The sequence below is a fragment of the Ochotona curzoniae genome, unplaced genomic scaffold (genome assembly GCF_017591425.1).
Source record: "Ochotona curzoniae isolate NIBS_2020 unplaced genomic scaffold, NIBS_Ocur_1.0 contig_883, whole genome shotgun sequence".
Lineage (NCBI taxonomy): Eukaryota > Metazoa > Chordata > Mammalia > Lagomorpha > Ochotonidae > Ochotona > Ochotona curzoniae.
In genome coordinates, this window is record NW_024466599.1 from 35,965,200 (window position 1) to 35,990,025 (window position 24,826).

The following is a 24,826-nucleotide window of genomic DNA, read 5'->3' on the forward strand; positions in this document are numbered from 1 at the left end:
AGTGGCTCCAGGCAGGTACACAAGTGACAGGGTGACAGGAACCACACGAACACGTGGTACCCAGGCCAGCTGTCCGAATGGAGGCTATTCTACAGTTAGGGCAGCTGGATGTCCTCCCTGGGCTTTCTCCCCGCACATCAGCAGTCATTGCAGGATAGTCAGCAGGCAGTGGCTTGAGCAAAGAAAGCCACCAGTTTCACACACTTTCTACTGGGAGGTCCACTTGGCTGTGACGTCCCCTCTGGCTGCCTCTGAACCCTTGCCTCACCTTTCAGTGTCCACCCTCTGCGGGGAGCTGGTTGTCCCCCACAGCCCCCGCTCAGGGGCTTGCAATGGGTTATCCAGCTTTGGGGGTGTTCTTGTGAAGCTAAGAGCCAGGTGTCCTGGCTGCCCACACCATCGCCACCCCAGAGCCAGCCCTTCCCGCCGCGGAGGGTGGAGGGGAGTGGGAGGGACCTTGACTCGATCTTTCGGAATGAGGTGGGGCTTGCAGGGACCGTTCCCTTCTTGTCTTTGCTTTCTTTTTATTTCAGTGGAGACACACATACACCCACACACACACACACCACACTCACACACGCGGGCCCAAGGCTTTGTGGTCGAGTCTCTGGGCCGCCGCTTGCCGTGGGGGGCCCCTGGCTTGGCGCCCCACTGGGGCGCAGGAGGCTGGAGCGGGGCTGTGCTGGGGGGACGCGCGCAGGGAGGCTTAGGTGCTGGCCTTCTTGCCGCCGCCGCCACCAGGGCTGCCAACTTTCCGCTCCAGCGGGCTGTACGGCTCGAAGGCCGAGGATCCCAGTTCGTAGCCGGCCGACAGGTCCAGCAGCGGGGCAGCCGAGAAGCACACGGCTGGCAGCGGGGGCGGCAGCTGGGACGAGGTGGATGGAGGCGGCGGCAGCGCCGGGGGGAGGCGCGGGGACGAGTTCCTAGGGTCGCCCAAGGAGGCGCTCCTGTGGCTGGCAGGTGGCAGGCTTGGCAGGCCGGAGGTCAGCGTCAGCAGGCTGGGCACCCTGGGCACCGACAGCAGGCGGCCGTGCTCCAGCAGCCGCAGAATGTTGGAAGTGGCGAAGGCCTCCGAGGCCGAGGAAGATGCGCGCTTCTCCAGGTCCCTGCTCTGGTCCTTCTTCTGCTTGGTGCGCCGGTTCTGGAACCAGACCTTCACCTGGGAAGGGGTGGCAGCAGGGTCAGGGAGGGAGAGGCGGGGCAAGGGCCCAGGGCGGGGAGACAAGGGAAAGAAAACAGAGGGCAGGATCATGAAGGCCTTCTCGCGGCCGGCTTGGGGAAACCCGTCAGGGACCCCAGGCCCCGTTACCCTTTTCTGTTTCCAGCTATGAACCCTGTTACCACCAACTCCAGCCACATGGGCTGCTGACTTCTCTAGAATTTCTAGAATCCTCTATGCCAGTTCCTGCCACCAGGTCTTCATCGTTACCCTCCTAGTCTTCTGAATCCTCCTCTGTGCCTTCCCTGGCCTTCACATCTAAGCTGAGTGTCCCCTTCTCCAGGAGGCCCTCTGCTTGACCACCCAGCAGTCTATGTCACGACCCCATGTCATGTCCTCACAGAACCTGCCGCTCTTGGAAATGCTGTTTATCTATATGGATGTAAGACGCATGAAGGCAGATGGCCGGGTCTGTGTTGTACAAAGCAGAGATTCATTCTGCATAAACAACCTTGGGCCACTTAAAGAACCTTTCTGAGGCTTGGTTTTCTTAAAGGGGGATAATGTTCCCGATAAAGCCATCCTCTGTAGAATAAATGTGAGACAGGAACTGCAACCAGAGGTTATCAAAATGCTGGTTTGGGCCCCAATTGCTCTTCTTCCAATTTGGCTTCTTGCTAATGCACCTGGGGAAGATGCAGATGTTGGGCCCTGACGCCTGCAAGGGAGACCACGATGGAGTTCCTGGCTCCTGGCATCAGCATGGCCCAACCCTGGCTGTTTTGGACACTTGGAGAGTGAACCAGAGGATGGAAGACCTCTTTCTGTCTCTGGATTCCTGACTCCTTGCTAATGCACCTGGGAAAGCAGTAGAAAGTGGTCCAAATACTTGGGTCCATGGTGCCCATGTGGGAGACTGGGCTGGATTTCTTGATTCCTGGCTTTGTCCTGGCCCAGTGCTGGCTGTTGGAGTCATTGAGGAGTGAACCAGCGGATGGAAGATCTCTCTCTGTCCTCTTCATTTCCCCCTTTCTGACACTCTGCACTTTTTTAAGATTTATTTTTATTTTTTATTAGAAAAATCCTCAGAGAAAAAGGAGAAACAAAGATCTTCCATTGCTGGTTTCCTAAATGGCTGCAGTGACTGCTGCTGAGTTGGTTTGAAGCCAGCAGCCAGGAGCTTCTTCTCCTGTGTGGCTGCAGGATCCCAAGACCTTATCCTCTACTGCTCTTGTATGCCGCAAGCAGGGAGTTGGATAGGAAGTGGAGCAGCCAGGACATGAGCCAGTGCCCATATGGGATCCTGGTGCATGCAAGACAAGGATTTAGCCTCTAGGCTACTGCACCAGGGCCTCTGATACTCTACTTTTCAAATAGATTTTCTCTTTAAAAAGGAAGGTCTTCTGGAAGAGGGCTTAGGCTAGGTTTGACCTCCGGCGAGGGCTAAATGCTGAGATGTATGGCAAAGGAAATGTAAGACCAACAATGTGGCTGCTAATGCGGGTGCCAGGGTATGAGCATGGCTTGAAAGGGAGTTTAGGGTAAAACTTGGTGATTTGAGCAGAGGGTGATTAGGACAAAGATATAGAGTAAGTTCTGGTTCTGGGCTCAGTCTCAGGATTTGAGGGGGTCTCCCTGACTTCCCCTGGAGCTTCAGCCTGACCCAGTAGCTGCCTCTCAGAGCACTGGCTAGCTTCCCTCCCTGCCCCTTCTCACACTGTGTGCACAGCTGAAGGGAAGCTGGCAGAGTTATCAGGGGGCTGTGTAGCAGCAGCAGCAGCAGCTGGAGGGAGCAAGTCCAGGTGGGGCTGGCCAGGCCAGCATGCCCTCCCCAGCAGACCTGGGTTCCCGGCCTTGCCCTCCTTCTCATGGGGTGTCTTTCCTCCTACCCTCACCCCATTCAGAGTTCCTGGCTTACTACTCCTGTGTGTTCAGGGGCATCTGCTCGCCCCCTCTGTAGGGCCGACCAGCCAGCTGGGGGAGCCTTGCAGGGCTAGAGGAACTGTGTTGGGGCATAGCATGAGAGTTGGGCTGAAATGCAGTGGGCGTGTCAGGGGCAAGATCAGCAACCACACACAGGGCCCCCTGCAGCCTCCCTGCTTTCCTCTCTCCCTCCCTTCATGGGTCTGGTTTGGGTTACTGTTTACAATGCAAACATTGATTGTCCATCATCGGCGAGATCCAATTGCTTGCTGTAGCTGACCTGAGAGTCTCTGAGACAAGCTTTGACAAGTGGGGACAAGGTCATCATATGGGTACCAGAATTCTTGCCTCAAACCCAGCTCTGTGGGATGAGCCTTTGGCTTAGCAGATAAACCCCGACTTGGAGGCACCTGCATCCTACATCGGAGTGCATGGTTTGAATCCCAGTTCTGCTTCTAGTCCAGCTTCCTGCTGATGCACATACTGAGAGGCAGCAGGTGAGGGCTCACGTCCTGAGGTTCCTGCCACCCACATGACAGACCTAGAATGGATTCTAGCTTCTTGGCCCAGCCTCGGGTTGCAGGCATTTGGGAAAGTGGGCCAATGAATAGAACGACTCTTTCTCTCTCAGCCTTCCAAGTAAAGATAGATAAATTAAAACATTTTTAAAGTTCTGGAACTTCATAGTTGGATCAGATAGTGCTAGCATCCCCCTATAGCACTCTCTGCATCTTGAGTTCCCCTCCTCTTCCGGCCGTTTCCTGTGTTCACCAGAAGCACCTGCTACATCTGGAAGGCCTTGATTAGCATTCACTGACTCCCTCTTGTTAGCCCTGTATTTATTTACTCTGATTTCCTGCAGCTTTCAATCTTTCCTTTATGCGTGTCTGAACTCCTTCAAAGTTGGGTTTCCTTGTTGCAGCCTATAGGTCTCACACATACCCCAGGAAGTTTCTGGGCTGCCAGAATTAGGGCAGAAGAGTCTGGCCCTGGGCCCTTACCTGTGTCTCAGACAGGTTCAACTGGCGAGCCAACTCAGTGCGCTCACGGCCCACCACGTACTGGCAGCGCTGGAACTCCATCTCCAGGCGGTACAGCTGCTCAGCCGTGAAGGATGTGCGTGTCCGCTTGGGTCGGTCCAGGTCCAGGCCCTTGGGCAGGACAATTTCCCGAATGGTCCCCTTGGCATCTGTGGAGGACCGTGAGGGGAACCGGGTTAGTCTACTAGCTAAGGAGTTAGGTCATCAACAAGCATCTGAGTTAGAGGCCATGCTATCCAAGAGCTCTTGGGGCCTGGGCTTGGCTGTGACCCTGAAAAGTTGCTCATCCTTTTTGGGCCCAACTTCCTTGACCAGCTAATGCAGGATATTACATATAAGGGCTGGTTGTAATGAGTGGACCAGGACAGATATTACATCTGCCTCACTCTCACCCAATCAGACTGTGCTCTCTGTAAAGAACTGAAGGAAATAGATTGAGTCCTCCAGTATGGGGGAAATTGGCTGTGATCTGTCAGGTCCAGGCTTCCTGGACACGACACCCAGCAGCCGTCTGTGTGTGTGTGTGTGCACATGCCTGTGAAATGTGTATGGGGAAGTCTGCTGCTTATATGAGGGGGTGAGTTTGTATGAAGTAGGGGACAGGATGGGAGTTCCAGGCGAAGCCCAAGGCCAGGTGCTATCACAAGGCTGCTGGGCACCTTACGGCTTTGGCCAGTCTCCATGCTTGTACCTGATCCTGAAGAGCAGGGCCGTCAGCTGAGTTCTGAGCCAGTGCCTTCTGCATGCAGCCTCCGCAGTGACTTGGAGCCCACTAAGGAAGTACTGGGCACTGCAGCCCATGTCTGCCACATAGTCCACATAAAGAACTAAGCATAACAAAGGGCTCAACAAAAGCCAGAAAGAGCTGGAGGTGGTGGTATTGTATGTACACAGCAGTCATGCTCTGGTTCACAATGAGATGTGTCCTGAGGCCTCCTCCATTGGGTGACCTGTAGAGGGATGAGCATGGAGTGTACATGCTAGAGGTCACACCCAGCGGAGCCTCCTGCTGTGGAGACTTGTCAAGCACAAGACTGTACTATGGCCTCCTGCATGGTGACCTGTTGCTAGCTCTAGCACAAAAGTAGAAGTATGGGCCTGGTGCCTTGGCCTAGAGGCTAAAGTCCTCGCTTTGAATGTGCCGGGATCCCATATGGGCACCAGTTCTAATCCTAGCAGCCCTGCTTCCTATCCAGCTCCCTGCTTGTGGCCTGGGAAATCAATCCAGGACGGCCCAAAACCTTGTATAGGAGACCTGGAGGAAGTTCCTGGCTCCTGGCTTCGGATCAGTGCAGCTCCGGCTGTTGCGCTCACTTGGGGAGTCAATCAACGGACAGAAGATCTTCCGCTCTGTCTCTCCTCATCTCTGTATATCTGACTTTGCAAAAAGTAAATAAATCTTTAAAAAAAATTACAAAACTATAAGTGCTATAACCGGCTGTGACTGGCAGTGCTGGAGCCTTGTTTAGCCCAGGATCTCTGCAAACACAGGTGCAGGATGTTGTGTTACCACATGGCAGCAGCTGCTCCATGAGGCATTTTCCCACTCCATGATCCTGTATGTGGCCACTGCTGTGTCTAGTCCACCCCTGATGGAAGCCTCTCTCTGACGCGTGAACTGGAGGGGTAGAGACGATCCCCCTGGACCTCATACAATGACCTGATGGCTTGAAACGGTGATCAAAACATTTTATACTAAAGATTAGATTCTGGGGCCAGTGCTGTGGCATTGTAAGCTAAGCCTCTGCATGCAGCACTGGCATCCCAAATGGATGCTGGTTCATGTCCTGGCTGGCTCCACTTCTGATCTAGCTCCCTGCTTATGGACTAGGAAAGCAGCCGAGGATGGCTCAAGGACTAGGGTCCCTGCACCTACGTGGGAGACCCAGAAAAAGCTCCTGGTTCCTGCTTTGGACTGACTTAGCTCTGGGCCCTTCGGGGGAGTAAACCAGCAGATCGAAGATCTTTCTGTGTCTCTTCTTTTTAATTCTGCCTTTCAATTAAAAATTTTAAAAAATTAGATTCTAAAACTGGCAGCATTGTATCCTATAATTGACGAAACTATTCCTAACAAATGATGTTAGTAACAGTGAGGCTGCTGACAAGTAGGTTAGAATTCTGGTGGCTGCAGGCGCTCACACCATCAGGCAGCCCTGAGCAAACCCAGGGGACAGAGCTGCAGGACGTGCACCTGCCTCCAGGGGGCGGGCATGGTTGGAGGTTGCAGCGTGGCCAGCCGTAGTGATGGTGATGACTTCTCCCATCTGGTTGTCACAGCAGGAATTCTGTGGTGCTCGCTCTGGGCCAGACACAGAGGTAACTATTTTAACCACCCAGTGTCTTAATGAAATTGGAACCATAATCATCCCATTTCACAGGTGAGACAATAGAAGGCTGCTTTAAGTACCTTATTCAAGGCTACACTGGTGATGTTTAGTAGACGCAGACACCCTTGTTTTATATAAGGAATATCCTCTTTTTGTAACCTTTAATAATTCACTCAGTATGTTATGATTAAGGGAACATTTTAAAAATTATTTTGAAATGCAAGGTGGCGGAGAAAAGGGTCAGAAAGAGAGATAGATCCTCCATCTCGTAGTTCAAGTCTCAAATGGCCACAACAGCCAGGATGGGCCAGGCTAAAGTTAGGAGCCAGGAATTTCACCCGTGTCTCCCACATGGGTGCAGGGGTCCTAAGCATTCAGACCGTCGCCTGCTGCTTTCCCAGGTGCATTAGTTCCACCAGAAGCGGAGCGGCTGAAACTCAGATATGGGATGGGACTGTAACCTGTGGCACCACAACTCCAGTCCCAATGAAGAGAACTTTGGTCCCAGTTAAAATTTTCTGGAAGGTTCATCATTGCCCGTGAAAGGGGCTGTGCTGGGAGGTGCTGTCTGCAGGGAGCTCCTTGTGGACTTCTGCAACTGGGGTCGTTCTTTTAGAATCCCTCATCTGAGTTAGCCTGAGTGCCCTTGCTCCTAATTCCTCACATGTGAAGCTACTTCTGATTCCTGTTCACCCTTCAGGCAGTCTATGAGGGTCCCCGACTTGGGACAGTGCCTCCCCATGGGAGACCTGGATAGACTTCAAGCTCCCAACTTCAGCCTGGCTCAGACCTGCTGACATAATTTTGCAAAGACTGAACCAGCCAATAGAAGACCTATCGCTTTGTCTTTAAAATTAATTGATTTCTGTCACTCTGTCTTTCCAAGAAGAGGAAAACAAATCTTTTGAAATATTACAGAGTCATAGACGTAGAAAACAGCCCAGTGATTGCCAGGGTTGAGGATGGTGGCAGGATGTAGTTCCCAGTAGACAGGATGGTAAAGTCCCTTGTGGTGACGCAGCAGCTTCATATGTTTGTGATGGTGGCTCTGTGGAACTACATAAATACGATAAAATGTGGAACCAACATCACACCTCAGTGTACCCCACTGGGGTTTGGTTCCATGACCCCCTGTTGACACCAAAATCCCAAGATGCTCAAGTCTCTTCAATAACATGGTGCAGTATCTACATGTGACAGACACAGATTGTTATATTGTGTAGAGAATGACGAAGAAAAAACTCTGGTTTTTCTCCTGAACATCTGTGATCCAAGGTTGGTCAAATCCAAGGTTGGCTGTGAAAATCATGGACACGGAAGGGTGACTGTGGACACAAAGGCTCGGGAATGAGTGGAGGGAAAAACGGATGAGATCAAAGGAAGCTCTGTGTGGTCTGCTTCTGGTGTGCCAATGCCCATTTTCTGGTTTTGAAAACATGCTATCGCTATCCAAGATGCCCCCGTTAGGAGCTGGTGACTGATACACAAGATTCTCTGTAGCATCTTTGTGTTTTCTTCTGAGTTTGTAATTATTTCAAAATAAGAACTTGGCAGCAACAAAGGCATACCAGAAAGCTAGAGCCATAAGTCGTCACAGGAGCCAGCGTTCCATTAGCAGAAAGAATATAATCATATTTCTCCAGAATGCCTCTGTGTTGTGCTTATGGTCTTTAGAATGATTAAAAAGGGAGCAGAAATAAATGTTTGCTATTACAGTTACGCACTTACTTTAATGTTTACTAAAAATATTTTAAAACCATGATTTTACATGCTTAGGATAAGGCTAGAGTGAGCATTTAATTTTAAAACACATTATGCTGGGCTCGGCACCATGGCCTAGTGGCTGAAGTCCTCGCCTTGACATGCTGGGATCCCATATGGGCCGGTTCTAATCCTGGCAGCTCCAGTTCCCATCCAGCTCCCTGCTTGTGGCCTGAAAAAGCAGTGGAGGATGGCCCAAAGCCTTGGGACCCTGCACCCACATGGGAGACCTGGAGAAAGTTCCTGGTTCTTGACTTTGGATTGGCACAGCACTGGCCATTGCAGCCACTTGGGGAATGAATCATCGGATGAAGTTCTTCCTCTCTATTTCTCCTCTTCTCTGTATATATGACTTTGCAATGAAAATAAATCATCTTTAAAAAAGCATTATTTTAAAATAGTAAGTAAACAAATAGAATTTAAATAAACAGAAATGAAGAAGGTATTGAAATGTCTGAATGTTGACGGTAGTAAGATGAAAAGTATGTTACATGAAGACACTTCCAGTTTTGTGGGCAATATTTAGGGAGTTTATTCCTTTTAAATAAATTTTTAAAAAGTAGAAAAAAAAAGAGAAACTTGTGAACAAATAAAAATAAAATGTAAGTTTATTCTGGTAGAAAGAATTTTGAAATCCACACATAAGGTTTTTTAGAGAAAGATCTATGCATTTATATATTTGAAAGGCAGAGTTGCAAAGAGAAGGAGAAAGAGCTTTTCTATTCACTGGTTCATTGTCCAAATGGCCAAAACGGGAAGGGCAAAGCAAGGCAGAATGTGGGAGCCAGGAGCTTCATCTGGGTCTCCCACATGGATACAGTGTCCAAGTATTTCCACTGATGTCTCACATACATTAACAGGGAGATGGGCTGAAAGTGGAGCAGCCAGGACTCGAACCAGTTCCCATATAGGATGCTGGCATTGAAAACAGCAGCTTAACCTGCTGCACCAACCACAATACTGGCCAGATGCATAGTTTTATTACAGTTCATTTTCTTTTTTCTCTAAGAGTTATTTATTTTTATTGGAAAGTCAGATATACAGAGAGGAGGATAGACAGAGATGAAAATCTTCTGTCCGTTAATTCACTCCCCACGTGGCCACAACGGTCAGAGCTGAGCCGATCAAGAAGCCAGGAACCTCTTCCAGTTTTCCCATGCAGGTGCAGGGTCCCAAGGCTTTGGGTCGTCCTTGACTACAAGCAGGAAGCTGGATGGGAAGCAGGGGTACTGGGATTAGAACCAGTGTCCGTATGAAATCCTAGCACGTGCAAGACAAGAACTTTAGCTGTCAGACTTCCACACTGGGCCCTATTATAGTTAATTTTTTATGAATGTTTTAAAGATTTTTGCATTTATGGTGACTGAGTTTATGAAAAGGGAGTATTTTACATTTTTGGAAAAATTATTTTAATTTTGTTTAAAAGGCAAAGAGTCATACACAAAGAGATTTTGTGTCTGGGAGTTGATTTTCTTAAATACCCACAGCAGCTGGAAATAAGCCAGGCCCAAACTAGAAACTGGGAACTCAATCCAGGTCTCCCACATGAATGCCAGGGACCTAAGTACCTGATCTCTTGCCTACTGCTTTCCAGTATGTGCCGGAAGCGGAGCAGAACTAATCCAGGCAGTTAGTAAGAGTTGTGAGTATGCTGATGGGTCATCTTAACTGCTGTCTCACTATGCCTAAGTGAGAATTCTAAGCGGGGAAAAGTCTCATCAATAAATGGGGTTATGGGGCTGGCATAGCACAGTGAGTTAAGCTGCTCTCTGCAATGTGAGCATGCCACGTTGGAGCATCGGTTCAAGTTTTTGCTGCTCAACTTCCAATCCAGCTCGCTGCCAATAAGCTTGGGAAACCATTAGAATGTGGCCCAAGTGCTTGGGCCCCTGCCACCCACCTGGGAGATCAGGATGAGTTACTGGCTTTTACCTTCATCCTAGCCTAGCCTTGCCCAGGCCATTTCAGCTATTTGAGAAAGAGATGATAGAAGATCTCTTTTCTCTTTTCCATCTTTTTTTCTATGTCTTTTCTCTCTGTAACTTTACCTTTCAAATGAATGAATGAATGGAAGGATAGATAGATAGATAGATAGATAGACAAATAAATAAATCTTTATACAAAATGGAATTAAGCATTTTGGTGACCTTAAATTGTCTTTTAGGAATAAAATCAAATTCTTTTTTTTTTAAAGATCAAATTCCTTTCGATGTAGTTAAGAACCCACATTTTCCTATTAACATATTGTTAATCAATACTATGTCAATTAATGCCATAAGGTTGTAAATGGCTGTTGATGTTATGTCGGGACTTTTAATTGATTGGGATGAAACTTTGCCGGCTTTACCTTCAGACCAGAGATGGTCTCACCAAGAAATCGTTGAACTCACTAGGATAATAAGATGCTGGACTTTATGCTTGGTAAATACTTCCAATGAAAGAACCTCAACTGAATTTGAACTGTGGTAATGCAGCAAGGTGGAGAAATCCACCATGGGGAGAGGGTTCGAGGAGGGGTGGGGGGAATCCCAGTGCCTATAACACCGTGTCACATAATGCAATGCAATTAATAAAAAAAAAAAAAAGAAGAAGAAAAGATCAAATTCCTTTCTTACACCATAAGAATTCCTGCCTTGTACCAAAAATAGCAATAAGTTTTAGGTGAAATATAGAGGATATTACAGACTATAAAATGATGAAGTCATCTCAGGAAATATAGAAACATTTTTTTCTATAATGCTGGGCTTAGAAGGATCATTCTAAGCAAGATACAAAACTGGAGGCTGCAGAGGAAATACAAGGACTATATTTGACTGCTAAAGCAAAACTTTTGTGGCTATAGTGTCCAAGTCAAGGTGAAATTCAAGAGCCAAGTTTAAAGAAAATACTGTTAAAGGGGACAAAGAAATAATATCCAGAATATATGACATTAGATATAAGTATATGTATTATTATATACATTATGCACATATGTAACTATATAATTACAACAAGATGCATTTTTTGCAAAGGGGAAAATCTAACAGAAATGATCAGATAATCTGGGTCAGCCACACAAATAGCCATAAAAATACCAATGTACATGCAAAAAGATAAGCATAGCTCACAGCAGTCAGGATAATGAAAGGTCAAGCAATGAGAGAAAGCCATTTATCATCCACGGGTATGGAAAGACATCAGCAAATTATGAAATAAAGCAATGATGCCCTGGAGGAGGGAAACCTAGACGCTTTGTATTATGGGAAGCACCCTCTACTGCTATATGATTTAAAGGTTGCATTTATCAAGATTAAAGAGCCAACTAACTTTTGTTCCAATAAATTCATTTTAGGAAAAAAAAAAAAGGCTGCTGTTTTCCAAAGTATTTACAGTAACGATGTTGCAATGTTATAATGTTTTTGCAGCATTGCTCAAAATATTGCAACCTTGAAATTATCTTCAATGTTACCCACAGGGAAGTGGCTGAACAATTTGTTATATTATGAAATACCATGTATCAATTACCCACAAGAGGTAGTGTTGGGTCAGGCTGAAACCAGGAGCCAGTTCAATCAGACATCTCCCACAGGGATATCAGAGTACCCAAGTACTTGAGCTACCAGATGCTGCCGCCCAGAGTACCCAATAGCAGTAGGCTGGAATCAGTAGTGCAGCCAAGACTTGAGCCAAGATAAAGCATGGGGAAGTCCCAGACTGTGTGTCTTAATTGTTGTGCTATTTGTTGACCCCTAACATATTCTTGGTAAATATCTTCTACGAGCCAGGTTCTAATCCAGTGTCTTAGGGTACAGAAGTTGGCAAGAAAGACAAAGTTCTGGTCCTTGTATTGGAGGAAAGTCAGATAACAGATTTTAAAATAGTTTATTTGTTAAAGATTTATTTATTTTTTTGAAAGACAAGGTGACATTGAGAAGGAAGGAAAGATGGTGATCTTCCATCTGCTGGCTCTCTCCCCAGATGGCCTCAATGCACAAAGCCAGAGCTAAGAGTCAGCAACTGCCATGTGGATGGCAAGAGTCATGTACTTGGGCCATCTTCTGTTGCTTTTTCCAGGTGCATTATCAGGGAACTATGTTGGAAACATTAGCCGAGACTTGAAATTGGCATGCCAATACAGTATGTTGGCATCACTGGGTTTAAGAGATTGCTGTTAACATTAGCCTCTAAAACAATTTCTAACAAAAATAAATTAGGAGACTATTACTGTCTCTCTCCCAAGTAACAAAAACTCCATAAACATACTGTGTGCATGTTGCCACACCCTCTTCTTCCAGCTGTGCTGGTTCTGAAAGGAATGAAGACAAAGCTTCAGGGCCAGCTCTGTGGCATCAGCAGGTAAAGCCACTGCCTGCAATGCAGCATCCCCTGAGAGTGTGAACTTTGGTCCTGGTTGCTCCATTTCTGATCCAGTTCCTTGCTAGGGTGCCTGGGAAAGCAGAGGAAGATGGCCCAGGTGCTAGGGCCTCTGCACCCACATAGGAGACCCAGGAGAAGCTTCTAGCTGCTGGGGTTGGCTTGACCTAGCCCTTGTCATTGCAGCCATTTAGAGAGTGAATCAGTAAATGGAAAATCTCTCTCTTCCTCTCTTTATCTCTGTAATTCTGACTTTCAAATAAATAAAAAAAAGTCTTAGAAGAAAGAAGAAACATGATGAAGCTTTGTCAGCCTGGGCTTCCAAGGGCCAAGGTGAGCCCCTGAGCGCTGGGACAGGATCACAAAAGGGACAGATCCACTGTGGCATTGTCAAGCATTTACCTTAGCCTTGTCTCTGCACAGAACCAGGCCCATCCTTACAAAGCTCTGGGGGGAGTTCCAGGGAAGCCAGGAGGGAAGGCCAGCTTTCACACAAAGGCCTCCTGTGCATAGAGTGAAAATGCTTGTGAAGAGAACAGGGCCTGAGTCGCTGTCCCTCCCTTATTCTCAAAGAGGAGTGAGTTCTGAGGATGCAGAGGGCAAATTCTGCCCAAGAAGCCTTTGCTTGGGATGACAACTGGTGGTCATTTGGGAAGTGAACTAGCTAATGGGTACTTTATTTTTGTCTCTCCCTCTCTTACTCTTTCAAATAAATATTTTTGAAAACTTTAAAAAAAGATACTGCTTTTGAACAATTAGCTCATTATTTGGAACAAAGTAATACATCCTAGTCTGCATGCAAAAATGAACATGGCGCCAACATTGTGGTGTAGCACGTAAAATCACTGCCTGCAATGCTGGTATCCCACCTGGGTAGTTTGTGTTCTGGTTGCTTCACTTCTGATCCAGCTTCCTGTTAGTGGCCTGGAAAAAGCAGCATACGATGGCCTAAGTTCTTGGATCCTGTCACCCATGTGGGAGACCTAGAAGAAACTTCTGTATCCATCTGCTGATTCACTCCCCAAGTGGCTGCAATGGCTATAGCTGGACAGGTCCAAGGCCAGGATCATCTTCCAGGTCTGCCATGTGATGCAGAGCCACAGATCCTTAGTCCTTTTCCTATGCTTTCCCAGGTGCATTAGCAGGGAGCTGAATCTGAAATGGAGCAACTGGTACATGAACTGACACCTATATTGGATGCCAGCATGGCAGGAAAAAGCTTAACCTGCTATGTAATGGTGCCAGCCCTCAAATAAAAGGTGTATATATAAATACATAATAGAATATATGCTATATATTATAGAATATATGTGTGAATATAAGCAGACATCATTTTAAGAAAAAGTCCCTAAACATTAAGAAAGTAAAGATTTTTAGAAAGGAAAGTAAATGACAGATTTGAGTATTTAGAAGCACAGGGAGAGTGACAACTGAAAGACAAATGACAGATAGGGAGGAAATATTCCTAATATATGCAAAGCTAAGTCTTATGCCTAGTGAATACACTGCTTCTACAGACCAGCAAGTGAAGTCGAACATCCCACCAGAAAATGAAGAGATGATTCAGAGAAGAAATATGAGGGGCTAATAAGAAGAGGGAGTCAGAGAAAAGGGGGCAGTGAGCCGGTGGCTAGTTGCCGCCCTGAGTTTCACTGGGAAATGTGCACAGGTGTGGAACCGGGTTCCCTCATGCTCTCCTCATCAACTTAAAGTGATGCAATGGACTGTATTTGGAGAGGAGTTTCCTAATGCTTTCCAATTCAAGATGCATTCTCTTTGTCCTAGGGATTTTGGAGCCCTCTTGCCCAAATAAGTGTCATCATAATGGATTGTTTTAAAAAAAAAAAAACCGGGTTTGTTGTTGTTATAGTGTGGCTTGTAAGAAGAAAAAAACAAAAAGGAGAAAGTTGAATGTTCATCAGAAGGAGAGTCAGTGATGAGATTCCAGCAGAAGCGCCAGTGGCTGCCCTTTTCCACACTCCAGCACAGAAGCACATTCCTTATCTCTGCTGAGTGAAACACATGTGTACACATGTGTAGCTCTGTGTGTCTGTGTTAGTGTATGCCCCAAAAGGACTAATCAGGCAGGAAAAATATGACACGCTTCTGTGCTATCTGGAGAGTGGACGCTGGTTGGGAAAGTATATCTCCCACATCATCTTGTTCATTTCTTTAGTAATTTGGTTTGCTGCCAAGACTATGTAACAGAAAAAAAGTGTTGTAACAAAGCATTTCAGAGAGATGTGTATATATAATCATATGCTCATTTTTCTGCATCTACTGTTTAGTAGGAGACTGCAAATATTCACTAAAAAAGATCCACCTGTGCCAGCAACATTGTAATAGCATGTATGTTGCATTAGGTACAAGTCATGCAGAGATGACTTGAGGCATTGTGTGTGGATTACATGCAAATAGGATGTCGTGTTACATAAGGGATTTGAGTGTCTGTCCCCGGAGCTTCTAAAATCAGGTCCCTCACAGATACAAGGAATAACTGTATGTGGCTCTGTGTGTGTGTAACATCTCTTGAACTCTGGATGCAGAAGATATGTCTAACCAGGAACCAAAATATGAAAACCCTGAAGGAAAAACCATAAGATAGGATTAGCTTAAAATTTAGTCACAAGAAAGAAAGGAAGAAAGGAAGGAAGGAAGGAAGGAAGATAAAACAACTCTCATGGTAAGGTTTTCTTACAAAACAGAAAACCTGGGAGATGTTTGCAATACATGTCACAGGAAAAGGGCTCCTTTCCTTAGTATACACAGTGCTTACAACTGCCCAAATACATAAAAAATGATAAGCAGTCCAGTGGTGCATTGGCTAAACGCACAAGTAAGAAATCCACAGTATAGGAAAGAAAAAGGAAGAATGAATAGACGGGAACACGCCTCACCTCACTAGCAGGGAAAATGCTAATGTAAGTTTTGTTTTTTCACCTGAAAAGCTCTGACTGTGAAAGCTGGAGCATGTCGTGGACTGTGTGAGTGTGTGTGTGTGGATAACTGTCTCCATGTGGCCTCCACATCCCAGGATTCAACCCACTGCTGATCAAAAATGTTCAGGAAACAAAGCTGACCACTACCGAACATGTACAGAGCTTTTTCCTTGTCATTACTCTCTGTAGAACACAGAATAACAACCCTGTACATGGCACCTAGTTTAAACTGTCGTAGAGACTATAAGTAATCTAGAGCTGACTCCAAGTCTGCAGAGGGCCATGAGAGGTCCTGAGAAGGGACAGTACGATTTGACACAAGGATTTGAGCATCTGTACATTCTTGTCTCCACCAGGTGTTCTAGAACCAACCCCTCTTGAGTACCAAAGAAAAACTCTAAAATACTTTAGACATAGAATTTTAAGAATGTAGGTCTGGATTTAAAAAATTAAGTCCTAAGGGCCTGGCCTGATAGAGTAATGGCCAAAGTCCTCACCATGCATGGGCTGGAATCCTATATGGGCACTGGTTCATGTCTCAGCTGCCCTGCTTCCCATCCAGCTCCCTGTTCGTGGCCCGGGAAAGCAGTCGAGGACAGCCCAGTGCCTTGGGACCCTGCACCTGCCTGGGAGACCTGGAAGAAGCTCCTGGCTTTGGATTGGCACAGCACCAGCTGTTGTGGCCACTTGGGGAGTGAATCAGCGGATATTATTATCACTCCCCAAATTAACAATCATTCCTTAACAATCATAACAAAATATACCACCTTGTATTCTGTGTTTTCTAAGTTGTAAGGTCAGCAATTTGACCTCTAACAACCACTTGCTCAAATAAAGATACAAAGATGTTTTAGCACAGCATCACCTGTAGTTGTGAGAGTGTGATTTCTATCCACAGGAAACTGAATAAACAAATAAATGAAAACTATATGGTGGGGTGCTGTGTAGTTGTTAAAAACCATGTGCCAGCTCTAGATGGACATATTGCCATAAATATTCACTTGAAAAAGAAATTCACAAAAAATCCTTTTTTGTGGGCCAGGCACGGAAGCCTGGTGGCTAAAGTCATTGCCTTGCACGCACCAGGATTTCAAATGGCCAGCAGCCCTGCTTCCCATCCAGCTCCCTGTTCGTGGTCTGGGAAATCAATCCAGGATGGCTCAAAGCCTTGGGACCTGTACCCATGTGGGAGACCCCGGAAGATCTCCTGGCTTCGGATTGGCCCAGCTCCAGCCATTTCAGCCACTTGGGGAGTGAATCAGCATATGGAAGAGCTTCCTCTCTGTCTGTCTTTCTCTCTGTGAATCTACCTTTCCAATAAAAATAAATAACTTTTTTAAAATCGATTTTTGTAATATGTAACTGGTACATTTATGTTTTTCAATTATAGGGAAAGTTTGAGAGACAAATCCTGAGAATGAAAGTAGTGTAATGGGAGAGAAATGAGGAGACTTCTACTTTTAAATCACATAATAAAGCAGAATGAACTGCTTTTATAATTCAAAAAGATTTTATAATTCATAAATAATAGCATAAAATTAAATGGTAAATCATAACTTCAAGAAGATGACCCAAGTGCTTGGGCCCCTGACACCCATGTGAGAATCAGAACGAAGCTCCTAGCCCCTGGCTTCAGTGCAAGGCTGTTGTGGCCATTTGGGGAGTAAACCAACTGACCTTACCTTCTGTATCTCCTCTAAGTCTATGTTTCAAATAAATAAATAAACCTCTATAAAAAAAAGCAATCCATATTGAACACAGTGAAATACTATCTATAAAAGAAATCAATCAGGAGAGGGTTATTTGAAAATCAGAACTAGCCAAGGGGATGAGAGACTATGTAAGAAACACAGCTGTTGAAGACACATGGAAAGGTGCTTGGACTTCACCAGTGACCAAAGAAGTGAAGATTAAAATATCAAAGAGACAGAACACCACTCCACATGGCGACAAAGCTAGACAGATAACGCTCCATGCAAGAAGATGACGAAGTTGGTGAACTTGGCCCCAGAATAATTTGAAAATATCAAGGTGTACAGTGGGAACAGGGACAACCAAATACACCTGCAGGCATTTCTGGTGAGAGTGTAAATTGCTACTCTTATGGAGGACAGTTTGGTATTATCTTCCAAATTACAAATACAAGACATCCTTTGACCCAGTAACCCACTTACAGGAGCTTCCCTGACGAGGACACCCACGTGTGGGGAAATGACCGGGCCTTCTTCGGAGAGCAACAGATAAGAGACCAGCTACATGTCCATAGGGCACCCATCACTCAATACACAATCTGCTCATCTCCCTCCTGGAAATGGAGTACTGCGTGTCTATAAACAAGTTATTTACACGTCCAGGATGACTGGAGGAGAAGGTAATAAAGAACACCCACACTCACAAGCAGTATCAGGAAGGACACATGAGAAAACTGGCAACGCGGATGCCTTGCAGGCAGTGTGCGAGCCTGGCCGCTGTGGACTTAACGACAACAACAACAACATAACGTTTTTTACCCTTGGAAAAAGAACCCATCTTGAAGGATCTCTTTTTACAATTGAATGAAGTTAAAATGGCGTGCCCACCCTTTGCGACTGCAACTGCTAGGGATTTATCCCGTGGACATACTCGGAGGAGGACTCCAGGAACTTTACCTTGAAAGTCAGCTTCCCAGAGCTTCCATTCAGAAAAAGCACTCCCCAGAACGCCCTCCCAGAGCTTAGAAAAAAAGAGTTGCCTCCACCGGAGGGAGAACTTGTTTCGACTGCACAAACTGGTTGAGCTGAAAAGATGATTGCTGCTGGTTAAATTTTTCAAAGGTAAGTCACAAAACTGCCAACGTGCTTTTCTTTTGCTTTTATTTATATGTTTGTGTGGAGCGTGAAAAAATTGCCTGGACGTTCACATCAGTAACAAATGGCTGTTTGGGCACAGCTGATTTTTAATTTTTTGTTTGGTTGTTTTGTCTTTTTGGAGCACTAGCCCCGCCTCAAGCCACCTGTCAACAAAGGGTCTGGCGCGAGGGATCGGGGTGTTCCCGTGCCCCGACCTAGCTCCCTGGGTGAAAATAGAAGGGGGCCAGTAGCCGGGAGTGGCTCTTGATTCCAGCCAAAGCTGAAGAAACAATGGCTTCCGCCACCGGGGGCTGCAGGCAACTGCCGAGAGGGTAGGGTAGCTATGCGGCCGTTTCCCACGCAGCTGGCGCCGAAAGCCCGAGATTCACCGCCCTTCTCGCCCTGTGCGGGCCGCGCGGGGCCTCGAAGCCGCTTCTCGCCACAATTGCCCGCCTGCCTACGGATCGCAGGTGCCCGCCTGCCTACGGGGGACAGGTGGAAACGTAGCAGACGCCGATTTTCAAGTTTCTTTAGAGTCGCTCCGGAAGAGGTGGATTGCTTGGCCATTTTATTAATAATAAGCGCCATGCCCCTGGTGTGCTTTGCTAGCTATGCTTTTGGCTCGGCCCTGCTTGCCGTCCTTTCAGAACACATGTCCCTGGCTGGCGCCTAGCCCCTCATAGCCGTGAGCAAACTCCTCTTATTTGTTGGATGTGTATTCAGTGAGTGCCTACTGAATGCTTGGAGCACATCTGGGACGTCGTGTAGGTAGATGCGCACGAGCCACAAGGGCCTGCGGGTCTCTGGCTTTTCGGGGCAGGATCGGGAGGTCGTCTCCAGAACCGGAAGCTGCGCCTGGGCAGTCTCAGCCAGGTTAGGGTGGCGTGCAGGAGCAGCGCAAGCACGTTTGTGTAAACAGTCCATGAACGCACAAAGTCAAGGCCTTGGCAGTGAAGACCCGGACCTGGGCCGTGGCAAGCCCCTGCTGCTGCGATCTCACAGCGCCTTGTCCTGGGTACGCCCACTCTTGACTTTGTAGCCAGGATCCCAGCCCCCCAGGGGTCGGGGTGAGGAGTCAGGCCCCAGGGACTCTGGGTAGGTCCAGTGCATCTCAGACTGCGTAGCCGAACTTGGCGATCTCACAGCCACAAAATCGACCCGCTCTCTGGGGAGAGTGGCTGTTTTAGATAAAGCAGACGGAAAATAGATGCAAAATCCATTCGTTCTGACCGACTTCTCCTTCCTGGTTAAAACAAAAATCAAAGAAAGGAAGGCTTGCAGCCAGTGGGTGGTAGAAAAGATGGCGACCAGGCCAAACATGAGTGTAGACATGCGCTCCCGCTGCGGCGATGCGCAGCCGGCAGGGATGCTACCTTGGGTGTAGCCGCGCCGGGGTTGTAAGCCCCGGTCCCACCCCTGTGTCAATTCACTGCCTTTGAAGAGTTCCGGGGCTCCCGGGTTTGCAGACCCACCCCAGGCTACCGATGGGCCTTCCCTGGGCTTTGGGTGGGGGAAATCGGGGAGAATGTAGAGGTGGTCCCAGGAGCACTGGGTCCCACGACAAGAGAAGGCGCTGGCTTCACGGGGTTCTCGGGAAATGCAAACCGAATTCATCATGCTTCTACGTTCCTGTGGCGAGCATGTGTGTACTTGCATTAAGGAAAAATAAAGGCTAGACCAGAGGTGAATCCTGGCTCCCAAGTGAGAAGGCGGGTGTCTTGCCACGCCCAGAAAGACCAGGAGAGCCTCTTGGGCAGGGGTTCGGCGTAGGGGAGAAGGCACCTGTGTACCCTGTGGGACTCCCTGGGTTTTCTTCAGATTCCAGCTTCCTGCGAAGGCAGACCCTGGCAGGCTGCCTGGGTAGCTCAGGGGCTGGAATCCCTCACTTCCGGCTGGGTGGGTGTGGGTGTTTGTGGAGTGAAACAGCTAGTGATGATGGTGATGAGGATGGCGATTTTCTTAGCAACTCTAAGAAAATTAAGTAATCTAAGACCCACCACAAATAATAATAGTAATAATAGCAATAATATATCAAAGCAAAACCGAAATCCCTAAGCACAGTCCCCGTGTGAGTTTTGCCAACTTGGCAGGTGTCTTTAACTTGGGGACTGTCACTAATAATGAGATCAAGCTCTCCCCCAACACACACACACACACACACACACACACACACACACTCACTCCACCACAAGCTCCTCTGCCTCCATCTTGGTGCCACAAAGCCGGCCCAGGCCGGACCTGCACCAGCGCTCTGTCTCCCCAGGCCCAACGACTGCTGGAAAGTCGCAGAAAGCAAATGTATACCAGGCGGCTCTGAGCCGGCCCAGCTGCCGGAGGAGACATCTGTCCCCACAATCAGTTCCTAGAAGGAGCCGCCGATGCTGTAGGTCCCCGCGTGTGGTCTTTCGGCACTTGCATGGGGGCTAGGGCCTGGCCTGCTGCTGGGTGGATCTCAGTTGCCACGGGAGTTCTTGGCAGCGCTTCTTGCTGAGATTAGCCTGCCTTCCCTGGGAGCTTACCGGGGCAGAAAGTGCCTAGTTGGAGATAGAGGCCCAGCCCCCAGTGGCTGCGCGCTCCAGGGCGGGTGAGAGCCGTGTGGCTGGCGCGTCGGTGAGAAGCTGTGAGCCGTTACTGCCAGGCAAACTGCGAGGAGCCATCCCTCCCGCTTCCGGATAGAGGGGTGCCAAGGGTGCAGGTCTCCAATGGGGTTTGGAGAACCGCAGAGGCAGAGCCCAGCGTGAAGGGGCCACATTTGGGTGAGGGAGGACGGGCAGCACGGAAAGTCGACTTTGTTTCAAGATAGCTGGTTGAATTCGCGTCGCGATTAATCTGGGAAACCCGTAGGTGCGCCTGGATTGTGGGGCAGCAGGGAGTTTGGGTTAGAAGGCTTCCGCGTCTTCGGATAGCGGGAGATCCCGGATCCAACGAAAAGGCCTGTGCAAGATCCTCCACAGCTTCGGGAGAGGCTTGTTTATTCCAGTGGCTTCCCGCTGGCGCCTGGCTTGTCCTTTCCAAATGTGAAACAAAAAGATCCTCCAGATCCTTCCTTCCTCTCCCCTCGCAGGCCCCTCGCCGGGTACACACCGGCCTGGGCACGGCTGAAGCAGCTGCAGGACCTAGGCGGATGTCTGGCCACCCTGGGCAGATGGTGATGGAGTGCGGCTGCCTGCAGTGCGTTGCACCCCTGGCATCCGTGACTGGAGCAGCCTCCATTTTAACAGACATCCTCGGAGCCGTTCCTTGAAGTGAGAGGGAAGGCTTCCGTCTAGGGTCCTGCCGGCAGAACTGGGGGAGGCTGTCCCGCACTCGGCAAGAGGGCCCTGATTCTGGAGCGCTGGGCCGCTCTCCTTCCAACACTGCCAGGTCCCTGCGCCCTGGGCCTGAAGGAGAACCGGCAAGGGCCGGGTGAGTAGCAAAAGGTCCAGTGGCCTCGAACTACCTGCACCTCCTCAAAGGACAAAGTTTGGGAATCCTGCTGGGTCTTTGTAGTGTTAAAGACACATCTCAGATCCTTGAGCGCCCCCTACAAGGGGAGGGGGGGATCCCTAGGGACAAAGGAGAGACAAAGGAGCTGGTTCGTGCTACAAGGACTGTTAGGCCAATGGTTTGAACCAACTTTCCCTAGTTCTGCGCAGAGAACTTCAACACCTTGCGTTGCACCCTCAGACAGGGAGGGCAGAAAGAAAGTGGTAGAAAGGAGCCAAAGGAAGCGGAAGCGGGCCCTTCCTTCTGAGGGAGGAGGCAGTGTTGTGGAGACTCATCCCAGCCTCCCAAGCACCTTGCAAAGGTTTCCTTCTAAGGTGCTTGGGAGTGTGTGTTCTTGGAGGCTAAGGACTCAGGACTTCAGGGACGGACATTTACTCTGGGGCCAAGGAATGGTGGACTTCCCTTCTACCGAATCAACCCTGCCTCATTTATTGCTGCCCCCCCCCGCCAGCCATGGTGGGCTTGAGGCGACCCTGGCTGGGAGAGATTAGTGGGGATGAGCGGAGGGATATATGAGGGTCCCAATTTGCCTTTCATTTTTCATTGGGTGCATAAATATATCCACCGTGCTTTATAGCTAGCATCTCCATGATCTAAAGAAAAGTGATTCTAAAAATAAGGGGCACTGCATCCCCTGAAGAGATACTCAGAGTCTTCTTGGCCTGACCTGGGTGGCCCTATCTTACAGGGTAGTGGGTTGGCTAAGTCATTCCACACTTAAAGATTGTCTGATGCCTTACACAAAATACATTTATTTTACACACTGGGCTAGTAGAGTACAGTAAGTGACAGATGGGCCCAGAACTCACAACAACCCTAGCAGGAAAAAAATTTACTACCCACAGGCTGGGCGTGAGGTGTCACATGCAGGGACTGGGGGGAGGCGGATGAAGCCCTGATTGTTCTGATGCCCAGCAGATGTCCACACTGGCCCCTCACACACTCAGGACACCCCGTAGTCTACAGAATGCAATCTAGTGTGATCCTAGGTTCCCAACCTGGGTCCATGTACCTGTTAGAAACCCCCGTGGTCTACCTTGACCCAAGCCTGCTCCCAAAGCAGCACTGGTCATTCAGGTGACCATGACTGGCACCAAGAATGTTTCTGAAATTCAAGGTCCCTGTATCAGGATTCAAAGCAGGTCAGTCACCTGCATGTAAAGCTGCTTCCCTGTCCCACCCTAGTCCTGCCCTCCACCCCATCTCAAGGGCATTCTCGGTGGCTACAGGAAGTCCTGACCACACAGGCCAGGGTGTTCCAAAGATAAGTTTAGCTATACTCAGGATCCTGGCGCTGGAGCGACCCTGGAGCCAGTCCACCGGCCCCCAGGCCGAGAACAAGAAGCTATCTTCGGCTGGTCGCTTCCAGAGACTTTGCCGGCTGCCAGGAGGAGCGCAGGGAAAGGGGAGGCCGGAGAATGCAGTGGGAAGAAGCCCAAGGAGTCCGCTAACCCATGCTTTGGGAGGGCGGGACCAGCAGACTTCAGAATTCAGAATTCAGATCCCTTCCTCTTCCCAGCTCGCTGGGCAAGGCCCGAATCCAGTGAAAGAGGATTCCTTAGCTTGGGGGCCTGGGGAGTCCCGGTCTGGCGGGGTGCTTTGCGGGAAAAGCGTGCTGGGAAGGCGAATTTCGTGCCAAGAAATGGCTGGGAAAAGAGAGCAGAGCCGAGGAGCGACGGACACCGGGAGAGGGGAAAGAGCGGGAGAAGGCAGCGCCGAGAGTCGGCTGGGCCCTGACTCCGTTAGAAGAAGTGGAACCCGAAAGAGCGAAGCCCTAGCGAGAGAGCGCAGCGTACGTCACCCTCCGCATCCCGTACTCTGCCGGCAGCAACCTGTGCGGGTCCCGGATACTGGGGATGGGAGACCAGGCGGCCGTGCGCGGGATCCTGGGCCTTTTCCTCCCGCGGCTGCCGACGCTGGCCTCCCTACGTCCTGTCCCCGCGGAATGCGCGTGACGCTTTCCCCCCTGCATCTGCCGCGAAGCACGTGGGGCGGGGACTCGGCTCTCAGCATCCCGCGCCCTGATCTCTGCCCCCGCAGGGATGGGCCTAGAGAGAGGGGACGGGCCCCAGGGGTTGAAAACTGTAAGGCCGAGGAGCAGGCACCTCTTCGGTCTGCTCGGCGCTTTGTCCCCTGCACTCAGCTGAGTGCAACACACAATAGACGCTCAAAATATTATTCGCTGAATGAATGACTGGATGGTGAATGAATGAGCACATGAGCTGGAAAGTGGGTGCTGCCGAAGGTCGGAGACTCCAGTAGGGGTTTCGTGGGTGCCCCCGGGAGGCCCTGGGCTGCTGGCCGTCCCCTTACCTCGCACCAGGATGCGGCGGCAGTGGTCCGCCTCGCCCGGCCCGGGCTGCCCGTCGCTGTCGCCGCCGCTTTCCCGGGAGCCCGCCGGGCTGGAGGCGGAGGTTCCCGCAACCTCCCTTGGACTTCGGCCACCCTCGTCGGCCCGCGAGTCCTCCGTTCCGCCAAGGTTCCCGGCGCGCCGACCGGCGTCCCGAGACTCCGCCCGGTGCGCGGGGCCGCGGTCGCGTTCGGCGCCCCCATCGCCCATGCCGCCCGCCGCAGCCGCCCTCGCCACCGCCTCGCCAGCCTGGGCTGGCCGAGCCCGCCGCTCCCCGCCCCGCGCGCCCCCCGCCCGGTTCCTCTTCCTGCGGCCTCGCCCCCGCCCGGATGCTCCTCCCCTTCGTTCTGATTGGACGCGAGTGCGAGTTCTCCGAGTCCCTGCGGCTCTCCAGGGTTCTGCGCAGGAGTCCTGGGGTAGGGGGCGGTGGCCCGGCTTCCCCACCCCTAGTCTACCCCGGCTCCGAGTCGCGCAGAGGGAGACGGGGAAGGCTGTTAAGTATGCCCTGTACCCTTTCCCAAAGTTTATCAACCAGTTCCCCCCAGCTCCCCACCCCCAGTCTACTTTGTCCCCGCACTCTTCTCATCCTCACGGACGCGCAGTTCTTCTGGCTCCCCGCCGTTCCGCAGGATCCGTGAACGAAGTGCGCAAGGAAGGCGA

At 49.5% G+C, this 24,826-nt stretch overlaps 1 protein-coding gene across 1 annotated transcript; it reads right to left on the reverse strand.

Annotated features, from left to right (window-relative positions):
• Positions 1-706: 706 nt before the first annotated feature.
• On the reverse strand, positions 707-24,376 carry VAX2 (ventral anterior homeobox 2). Its single transcript, XM_040992752.1, has 3 exons — positions 24,130-24,376; positions 4,084-4,271; positions 707-1,159 (listed from the first exon to the last, which is right to left on the reverse strand). Exons 1-3 carry the CDS (start codon positions 24,374-24,376, stop codon positions 707-709), a joined length of 888 nt encoding a protein of 295 aa, XP_040848686.1.
• Between the last annotated feature and the right edge of the window lie 450 nt (positions 24,377-24,826).